At 40.5% G+C, this 10,820-nt stretch overlaps 1 protein-coding gene and 1 pseudogene across 1 annotated transcript; both read right to left on the bottom strand.

The window, feature by feature from the left end:
- Window positions 1-1,718: 1,718 nt before the first annotated feature.
- Window positions 1,719-8,067, bottom strand: SMIM23 (small integral membrane protein 23). Its single transcript, XM_041748480.1, has 4 exons — window positions 7,978-8,067; window positions 2,447-2,498; window positions 2,183-2,250; window positions 1,719-1,931 (listed from the first exon to the last, which is right to left on the bottom strand). The coding sequence occupies exons 1-4, from the start codon at window positions 8,065-8,067 to the stop codon at window positions 1,719-1,721; spliced, it is 423 nt and encodes a 140-aa protein (XP_041604414.1).
- A 1,784-nt stretch (window positions 8,068-9,851) lies between these two features.
- Window positions 9,852-10,570, bottom strand: LOC121487969 (annotated as a pseudogene).
- Between the last annotated feature and the right edge of the window lie 250 nt (window positions 10,571-10,820).

The raw sequence follows: 10,820 nt of genomic DNA, 5'->3' as shown, positions 1-10,820 counted from the left end.
TTATCAGACCTTCCTGCAGAATACTTGCTAAAATAGCTGCAAACAAGAAAAACAGATTCTGGTCCCTACCCCCTGACACATATTCAAAGTGGCAAAACTGTGACCATCACTTGCAAAGACTTTTTCCTTCCCAAGTGGCAATTGAATAATTCCTCCCAGCAAGCAGAATTGCCATGCCATTCCCCCTGTAAGGCAGATATTCTATGAGACAATTTGAATTGGAACCCTCATGACTTTCCAAAGATTTGAGGTAGTTCTATGGCATGAATATAATAATTCCACTAAAATAGAAAACAAAAAATCTTAGAAAGGGGCAAATAGTCCAAGAGTGAGGCTGATATAATTCCCACAATGGACAACTAAATAAACGCTGAACTTCCTGGAAATTAAAGGAAAAAGGGAAAATCCTAGATAAAAATTATCATCATTTAATCAAAATAAGTTAATCAAGAGAGGGTTTTCTCTTGGCACTGCTTAAAAAAAATTAAATCATTCATAATTTCATCATAGCGGTATTCTTATTTTGCTTGTATATTCTGTATTCCAGTCCTGCTCTGCAAGCAAAATAATAAGTAATTTTATTTTAAAAATATTTGAATAGGTAAAACATTCATATAGTCTGAAAACAAAAAAGTGTGGTTTTCCCTTTCATTCTGTTCATATATTTGCTCACTTTCAACTCCCCCAACCTGCCCCTCCCCCATTTTGATCCTTCTAGAGTTTTCTTTCACATTCCATAACATCATCATCATCATCAACAAAATATAAATTCTTATCCCCATGCTCTTCTTATGCCTTAATTTCTCTCATTTAACAACCTCTCCTGTAGACTCTCCTCTATCAGAAGGAAAGCGTCCTCATTCTCTTTCACAGCTGCAGGTATCCACTATTTGGCTGTGCCTCTACTATCTTAACCTGGGCCCTACTGATATCATTTGGATTGTTTCTTTTGTTTTGCTATTATAAATGAAGCTAGGAGAGTAACATTGTATACATGTAATTTCACACGTGTGTATATATATAAGTATATATTTCATATATGTGATAAATTATATGTAAATATATTATATATACTATATAAAATTATATATAATTAGATTATATACATGTCACATATATGATAAATATATATGTATGTGTATATTGATATATACATAAACATATATATATATATGTGTGTATATATGTGTATATATATATATGTTAGATAAATCCCTGAAGCAGATTTCTGGATCGAATGGTAAATGCATTTGTGAATTTGATAGCTATCACCAAATTACCCTCTACTGGGGTTTTGGCAATTTATGCTGCTAGCAGCAGTGTCCGAAGGTTGAGTGGCTACATACCATCTATATACCCCAGAACCAGTGTCCTCTTGCTAAGTTTCAGAGAGGGAAGAAAAAGAATGTAAAAAAGGAAGAACTGTTTATCAGCCCTATCTCAGGGAGGTGGGTGAGGGTCCTGAGCCGGGACTGGCTTGATTCCAGTGCACCAGAGTTTTGGTATGCTGGAGGATTTCCCAGCAGAGCCCTGGGGTCCTCCTGACAGCGCTTGTGAACCAGCAGTGGTACCATCAAAGTTCTTAGTGTCCCAACTATTTTATTTTCTTGCTTTGAAATTCAAGTGTCACAGCTCAGCCTTTTGTAGAGGAGCCGCCAGCAACCCTTTTCCCCACTGGCTTCCACTTGGCGTCCTCCCCAGGTTCCAGCCCTGGGCCCTCACAGGTGACTTTTGAAGGTGGAGCAGGGATCCTCTGCATGCCCATCTCCCAGAAGAGCATCTAACCACTCCTCCAGGTCCTGTACCAGTTGCTCCAGTTCTTGCACCTCTTTCTCTAGCTTCTCCAAGAAAACATGCAAATTTTCCTTCAACCAGGTCCTGATGACCTTTATTGGCTCTTCTGCAGGTTCATTGGTCTGGTATTCAAATCCCTGAAAGGCAGACATCAAAGTTGCATCTTGAGCTTTTTCACATAGAATCCCCTGTTACTAGTTTCAAAAAGTTTTCTGAGTGTTTGCACATGTTATTCCTTCTGTCTGGAGTGCTCATCCCCACCTTCTCCACCTGGCCAGCTCCTACATGTCCTTCAAGGTCCAGCTCGCCCATGACACCCCTGGGAAGCCTTCCCAGATCTCCTCAGCTAAATTTGATATCCCCTCAGTACCTTTTTTGAATATGTTACCTGGGAAGCCACAGGATTCTGGGGATAGCTACATTCTCTGATCCTTTCTGACACCTCCCAACTTCTTCCTGAAACAGGCACAAACATCACCTCTTAAAAGGACAAATGAGCCGTAGTTGAAATAAACATAGCTGGTCATCCCAGTGGGGAGGGGGAGGAGAAGGTGAACCTTGGCATTCGGGTTGGCATGCAGCCATCCCCAGAATACCCCTCCTGACTCTGTGTGGACTCGGCTCCTCCTTTCTCAGATTCCAGAATGCTCACCTGATATTCCTGTGCCCACGTACAGCACCAAGATCAGCAACGCCAACAGCGTCTGGTGGCAAGAAAAGGAGGAAGGAGGTGACTCACTGGGGAGCAGGCAGGCAGGCAGGCATGCCTGCTGCCCTCACAGAAGGCTAGGCATAGCAATGCTGTAAGATGATTTTTAGAGCTTAACTTTTTCCTAGTTATCTATGTCATGCACACTTACTATAAAACCCCCGAACATTGCAGAAGTAGGTAACATGGCAGCCTGGTGACATTCCACTGGGGTTTTCCCTCCCTTCTTTCTGCTGAGAAGACCCACCTCTGTTCTCATTCCTTGCCTTACTTTCACATTTTTGCTCTAAATGATCTTTAAAAGGAATCAACATTATTGTGGTATCATTCACAGACAGTAAAATGCACACATTTTAAATGTACAGTTTGTTGAGTTTTGGCATGTCTACACCTGTGGACTACCACCCCAGTTAAGAGAAAGAACATTTCCATCATCCCAGAAAGTTCCCTTATGCCCTTTTACAGTCCATTCCTTCCTTTACCCTCGCCTGCCAGACAGATCCACTAATCTGCTCTGTAACTATGGAGTAGTTTTGCCTGACTTATGACTTCACATCAATGGAACTTTGTAGTCTTTTGTGCCTAGCTACTTTAGCTACTTTTGCTCAACATAATGCTTCTGAGATGTTTCCATGTTTTTATGTTCAGTGTTACCGATGAGTAATATATTGTATGAATATGGTACAATTTACCTCTTCACCTGTTCATGGACTTTGGGCTGTTTCTTGTTTCTGACTATCATGAATAAAACTGCTATGAACACCTGGATACAACTCTGTGTGGACATCTGTTCTCATTCTACTTGGGTTGGTACCCAGAAATGCAAATACTGGGTCCTATGGCAGGTGCATGTTTAATCTGATAAGAAACCACAAAGCTGTTTTCCAGGGTTTTGTACTAATTTATGTTTCTGCCAGCAACATGAGACAGTTAGTTGCTCCACGTCCGTGTTGGCAGTCTTCCTAATTTTAGGCATTCTATTGGTTGTGTAGTGGTACGTCAATCTAGTTTTTATATGCACTTCCCAAATGATTAATGATGTTGCTTTAGTCTGTTTGCATTGCTTATAACAAAGTACCACAGACCGGGTGGCTTATAAACAACTGAAATTTATTTCTTATAGTTCTGGGGGCTGGAAGTTTGGAATTAGGAGGCCAGCATGAAGGTTCTGTTGAGGGTGCTCTTCTGGGTTCCATCCATTTCCATTCTATCTTTATGTGGTAGAGAGCAGAGAGAGCTCTTTGGAGTCCTTTTTTTTTTTTTTTTAATCAGAGCACTACTCCAATTCATGAAGGTTCTACTCTCATGACCTAATCATCTCCCAAAGGCCCCTGACTCCTAATACCATCACTTTGGGAGTTAGGATTTCAATATATGAATTTAGGGGGGACATAAGCATCCAGTCTATAGCAGATGTGGAGCATCTTTTCATGTGCTTCTTGATCAGAATTCACATAGCTTTCTTTGTGGGCATGTCTGTTAAAAACTCTATTCATTCTTTATTGGGCAGTTTGTCTTATTAAGTTATAGTAGTTCTTTGTATATTTTGGATATATATTCTTCGTCAGATGTTTGTATTATGACTATTTTCTCCAAGTCTGTGGCTTGCTTCTTCATTTTCTTACCAAGGTGTTTGAAAGTTAAAGGTTTCAATTTGTATGAGGTTCAAATAATCGAATATATTCCCTTTATGGTTATGCCTTTTGTGTGCAATCTAAAAAATTTTGTCTAACTCAAGGTTGTGAAGATTTTTCTCCTCTGTTTTCTTTTTTGCATTTTATTGTTTTAACTTTCCACTTAGGTATATGGTCCATTTTGAATGAATTTTTGTATATGATGTAAAGGAGGGATCAAGATTCTTTTCTTGGGGATCCCTGGGTGGCGCAGCGGTTTGGCGCCTGCCTTTGGCCCAGGGCGCGATCCTGGAGACCCGGGATCGAATCCCACGTCGGGCTCCCGGTGCATGGGGCCTGCTTCTCCCTCTGCCTGTGTCTCTGCCTCTCTCTCTGTCTCTCTGTGACTATCATAAATAAATAAAAATTAAAAAAAAAAATAAAAAAAAATTATAAAAAAAAAAAAAAAGATTCTTTTCTTCATCAGGATGTCCAGTTCTAGAATTGTTTAAAAATCGGTAAAAAACATGCCTACCATATTTATGTAGGTCTGCTTCTGGATTCTATTCTGTTTCATTGATCTATATAGCAACCTTTATGCCAATGCTAAATCTGTCTTAACTCTCTGGAGCTGCTATAATAGAATACTACAGATTGGGTAGCTTAAGCAACTGAGAGAAATTAATTTTCTTACAGTTCTGGAGACTGGAAGTCAAGATCAAGGCATGAGGCAGGGTTGGTTTCTGGTGAAACCTCTCTTCTTGGCTTGTAGATGGCTGCCCTGTGTCCTCACACAGCCTTTTTTTCTGTGCATCCCTGGTATCTCTCTTCTTATAAGGACATCAGTACAATTGGAGTGGAGCCCCCACCCCTTTTTGAGCCCCACCCTTTATGCTTTCATTTAACCTTAATTATCTCCAAATACAGTCACATTGAGGATTGGGGCTTCCACATATTAATTTTGGAGGACACAGTTCAATCCCTAACAGCCCCACTGTCACTGTGCTGTTCCATTCCTTTATCTATTTCTCTTGGTCAATGCTATATTATCTAGATGACCATATAGCTTTATCCTAAGACTTGAAATAAGATAGTGTGAGTTTTTAAATTTCGTTTATTTCAAATTTTTTTCTGACTACCCTAGATCCTTTGCATTCTCTCTCTCTCTCTCTCTCTCTCTCTCACACACACACACACACACACATTTATCAACGTATCAATCTTTTCAGTTTCTAAAAAACCTGCTGGGATTTTGAATAGTACTACATTGAAACTAGGGTTCAATTTGGTGAGAAAGAATGTCTCTAAAGTACCATACCTTGTAATCCATAATCAAGGTGGATCTCTCCATTACATTGTCTATGATTATTCTTAGTAATGTTTCATAGTTTTCAAGTGTAGGGGCCTTGCTCATCTTCTTGAAGTATTTTATGGGTTTTGATGCTATTACAACTAGTATTGATTTTAAATGTTCATTTTCCAATTGTTTCTAGTCTATAGAACCACAATTGATTTTGTATCTTATGATTTAATTCTTCCTTTTTTTTTTCTGGTAGAGTTTAGGATTTTGTATATTGAAAATCATACTGTCTGGGAAGAAGTTTTACCTCATCCTTTCTAATCTTTATTTTTCAGAAGTCTAACTTTTTTCTTGCCTTGTATATTGACTAGTAAAATACCAAATAGAAGTGGCAAAAACAAACATGGTCATCTTGCACTGTATCTTAGTGGGATGAGGTGTGAGTGCTCACCATGAAGTGGTTTTAGCCACTGGAGGTGGTTTTAGCTTTTTTCTTATCCTTTCTCAGCTTGAAGACATTTCCTTCTATTCCTACTGTTCTAAGAATTTTACCAAGAATGAATGCTGAATTAGTGAAATGCACTTCCTGTATCCACTGAGAGACTATCTGAGTGCCAACCTTTTTTGTCTGATCATGGGAGAGATTGCATGGATTGACTTTTGAATACCTAACCAACCTGAGTTCCTTCAGGAAGTTATTTGTTCATGATGCATTCACCTTTTTCTCTATTGCTGGATTTGATTTGCTACTTTGTGGAGATTTTTTTCATCTATATTCATGGGGAGGTCAGATTTTTTTTTTCTATATGTTTGTGGAGTTTTAGAGTCAATGTCATGCTGCACCTTTAAAATGGGTCAGGGAGCGTTTCTTCTGCCTCTATTTTATGAAGGAATATGTGTGAAATTGATATTATTTCTTTCTCTGTCACATGATTGATAGAATTCATTGGTGAAATCTTTTGGGCTTGTAGTCATTTGGACTTTCTATTTCCTCTTGAGTTACTTTTGTAAATTGTGTTGAGAAACTTTTGTAAAAAGTTTCTTCCTTTCACCTAAGTTAGCAAAAGCATTTGTATCCAGTCATTCCTCATATTACCTTCAGATGCTTCTGATGTCTGCCTATATGTGGTATTGTGATAGTTCTTTTTTATTCTCAATATTGGTAATCTGGGTTTTCTCTTTTTAAAAAAATTAGACTATGAAAAATTTACCAATTTTATGAATCTTTTCAAAGAGACAGTTTATTAATTTTGTTTTATTATTTTCATTTTATATTTCATTAATTTCTGATTTTATCTTTGTTGTTTCTTCTTTCTATCATTAAGTTTAATTCTTTATTTCCTTCTTAATGTGGAGACTTTGGCCATTGCTTTTTTTTTTTTTTAGATTTTTAAAATTCATTTATTTGAGAGAAAGAGAGAGAGAGAGAGAGAGAACACGAGCAGAGGGAAGGAGCAGAGGGAGAGGGAGAAGCAAACTTCTGACTGAGCAGGGAGCCTGATGGGGGACTTGATCCCTGGACCCTGAGATCATGACCTGAGCTAAAGGTAGATGCTTAATCAACTGAACTACTCAGGTGCCCCTGAAAAAGAGTTTTCTTTTTTTCCAAGTATATTTATGTATATATATGTGTGCATGTAGATATATGCGTGCATGTATATATATGCACAGACATGGATGTGTGTGCATGTTTGTATATGTGTGCTCTCAAATGGATGCCTGAGTGCTAAGGAGTTTCTCTGCTCTAGCTGGGCCAGAATTCCAACAACCTTCAGCCCTACTGGATTTCCAGGATCTCTGCTCTGCTGTCAACCAGATAGCAATCACCCTGATCAGGGCGGCTAATCTGGTCCCTTGCACGCACACCCCGCCCTCAGCCAAGGAGTCATGGGGAACCCCTGGGTGTACAGCTCTCTTTCTCCTCTCCATTGCCTTGTCCTACAGAGTTCAGCTGCTTTAGCTCCCTCCATTCTGCAGCTCAGCAAGACTGCTGTCCTGTGCTTGGACTCACTGTAGCAGCCCCTGGGAAAGTGCTGAGGCTATCAGGAGTCTTCCTTTCTTCCGGGATCACACTCTTGTGCTGCCTGGTGGCCTTCACCTGAAAGTAGCTGCCTCATACATGTCATCAATGATGTGGTTGCTTACAATGGGACAAAATTCTGCATGAGGTTTGAATTTTAGCCTTAAGAATAAATACTCCAGGAACTCTGCAATTCAGATGTAGCCTATTTATTTCAGCATGTTCATTCATTCATTGATTTATTCAGCCACTATTATGCACCAAACACCATTGTAGGCATTAGGGATGTAGTAGGAAACTAAACAAACAATCCAGTCCTCGTGGGGCATACCTTCTGCTGACGGTGCTGGGAATTAAATAAGAGAGTCAGTCGGTAATGGCCTTGGGGAAGAAGCACTTAAGCATGCATGCTGTGTTCCAACAGATGGGGCTCCAGGGAGGGTCAGGCTGAAGGCCTCTTCTGACTCTGAGGGCCTTAAGTCTGTCTGCAGTGGCAAAGGGAGCCCAGATGGGAGGCAGCATACATCCAGTCTCGCCTCACCTGTTTCTTGTCCTCACAGCGACTGCCCCTTCTCCTTTCAAACAGCTCGGCTGCCACTCGCCCCCTACTGCCCACCTGTTGGGTCACCATGGCCTCAGGTCAGGCTGCCTGGGTGGATCAATGTCCCCCACACACACCTGACAGGCAGATGAGTAACCTCCTCCTTCCTGGCCTCTGGTCACCAGGCATCCCTCAAACACTGAGTTCTGATGTCATAGAAGGTAGGAGACAACAAGGTCCCCACCTTGTCACCACCCTGCTTTTTATTCCAGTCCTTCACAATTTTTTTTTCATATAAATGTAAAAACCAAAGACCAGAAAAAAAAGTGCATTAAAATGCTATATTTCAGGATGATGATTTTTCTGATCTTTACTCTCCTATATCTTTAAATGTTTAATAAAATGTGAGTTTTAGAATACAAAACAATAAAGTTTTTAATTGAAATTTTTACTAAGATAGTTGTAAATACACATGCAGTAGTAAGAAATAATACAAGAGATCCAATGTTTCTTACACCTAGCTTCCCCAAGTGGTAACATCTTGAATCCCCTGTAATACAATCTCACAACTGGGATTTGCCATTGATACAGTCTATCAATTTAATCAGACCTTCCAATTTTACTTGTACTTATTTGTGCATGTGTATTTAATTCTAAATATTTGTCAGGTGTGTAGGTTTGTGTATCCATTGCTACAGCCAAGATACTGAAGAATTCCCAAGCCAGAGGGTTTTTGTCTTGCCCTTGGATACCCACCGCCCACCCTCTGTCCCCTTGCCCCTACTATCCCTAACTCCTGGCAGCCATGAATCCTTTCTCCAGTTCTAAATTTTATCTTATCAAAAGTGCAAATAGTATGCAGACTTTGGATATTAGCTTTTTTTGTACTAAGCATAATTCTCTGGAGATTCATTTAGATTGTTGAGAATATCAGTAGTTTGTTGCTTTTTTATTGCTGCATTGTATTCCATGGCATGTATGTACACAGTTTGTTTAACCATTCACCCACTAAAGGGCATCTGGCTATTTCTGATTACTGGCTCTTATGAATAAAGCTGATATGGGTATTCTTGTATAGTTTTTGTGTGAACTTAAGTTTTCATTTCTCTGGGATGCCTAAGATGGAAATTGCCGAGTTTTATGGTAATGGCATAATTTTGTTAAGAAACTGTCAAACTGTTTTCTTGAATGGCTGTACCATTGCAGATTCCCATTAACAATGAATGAGCAATACAGTTTCTTCTCCTCCTTGCCAGATGTTTTCATTATTTTTTATTTTATTTTATTTTTTAAAGATTTTATTTATTTATTCATGAGAGAGAGAGAGAGAGAGACTGAGAGAGAGAGAGAGAGAGAGAGAGAGAGGCAGAGACACAGGCAGAGGGAGAAGCAGGCTCCATGCAGGGAGCCTGACGTGGGACTGGATCCTGGGACTCCAGGATCACACCCTAGACTGAAGGTGGTATTAAACCACTGAGCCACCTGGGCTGCCCTATTTTTTATTTTAGACGTTTTGGTAGGTCTACAGTGATATCTCATTGTGGTTTTCATTTGCATTTTCCTGACAGTTAATAATGTTGAACTTTTCTCATGTACTTCTTGGCCATCTCTGTCTCCTCTTCAGTTAAATATCTGTTCATGTCTTCTACTCACTTTTTATTTTTATTTATTTTTATTTTTTTAGTTTAGCACCATTTATTAAGTGATCTCAGCTGTTGTTGTAGCTGCTGTGTATCAGCTTGTTCTTAAAACATAAAATGCTCTTCCAATTCCTCTTGTCCTGGACAGAAGGATCTTCCAGGTAGCACGCCAACAGAACAAGAGACTCCGATGATGCCAGCTTCAATGATGGTGCCAGCCAGAGAGGGAGAGGGTCATGGCACATTCAACTGCGGCTTACAGAGGTTTTGAAAAAGGAGCCTTTGGGGGCCCAGCCTGCCTGGCATTTTGATGCTGTCGGTGTGGGTTTTGTACTCCATCATGGTGTTGGGAGGTAGGTTAAGCACTCGCCGAAGGGTATCCCAGATGCGGGCTGTGGTTGCTTGGTCACTGGAAGTCTTATTCCGTATTGAAATAATGTCCTCCTGAAACCGGACAGAGACCACAGCCCCACAGATCTCCTCCCCAACCATGAACTGTTCCCCCAACATGGCCAGGATGAGATTCTCCCAGCAACGGGATGCCAAGCCCTTCCGCAGTCGAATAATCCACTTGCCACCATTTTTATTTGCATCATCCTCCCACATGGGCTTAATTCCTTCTTTGAAGAGATGGAAGTCACTGTGGCCTGTCAGGTCCCCGGGACGTACCATGTGGCTATAAAACCTCCAGAACTGCTCCACAGAGGCAAAGGTGCCAATCTGTTCAAAGCTCTGTGAGCTGGTGGGACAGCCGGGGGTTCTTCTTGAATACCAGAAAGTATAGTTGTACTGCAGGGGATGCTCTGCTGGCCCAGGGACAACAGCCTTCCTCTTACTGCTGCCCTGACTTTTGTCTCGTTCCGTTTTTTCCTTCTCACCATCTTTCTGTTTTCTTCATTCTGATCATGGTCCCCACTGTCATCCTCTTTCAATGCGTCGAACTTGTTGTTCATCTTCTCACCGCTGCCGTCGCCACTGCCTCATGGAGTCTCTACTCACTTTTTTAAAAGATTTATTTGTTTATTAGAAAAAGAGAGAGAGAGAGAGAGAGAGAATGAGCATACACGGGGGAGGAACAGAGGGAGAGAATATCCATCAAGATCACGACCTGAGCCAAAATCAAGAGTTGGATGCTTATGCAACTGAGCCACCTAGGCACCCCTTCTGCCCATTTTCTAACAGGGTGGGGTTTTTTACATTTGA

The sequence above is a fragment of the Vulpes lagopus genome, chromosome 3, assembly GCF_018345385.1.
Source record: "Vulpes lagopus strain Blue_001 chromosome 3, ASM1834538v1, whole genome shotgun sequence".
Lineage (NCBI taxonomy): Eukaryota > Metazoa > Chordata > Mammalia > Carnivora > Canidae > Vulpes > Vulpes lagopus.
Note: the sequence above shows the minus strand (reverse complement) of the source record. Positions and strands in the feature narration are given on the sequence as shown.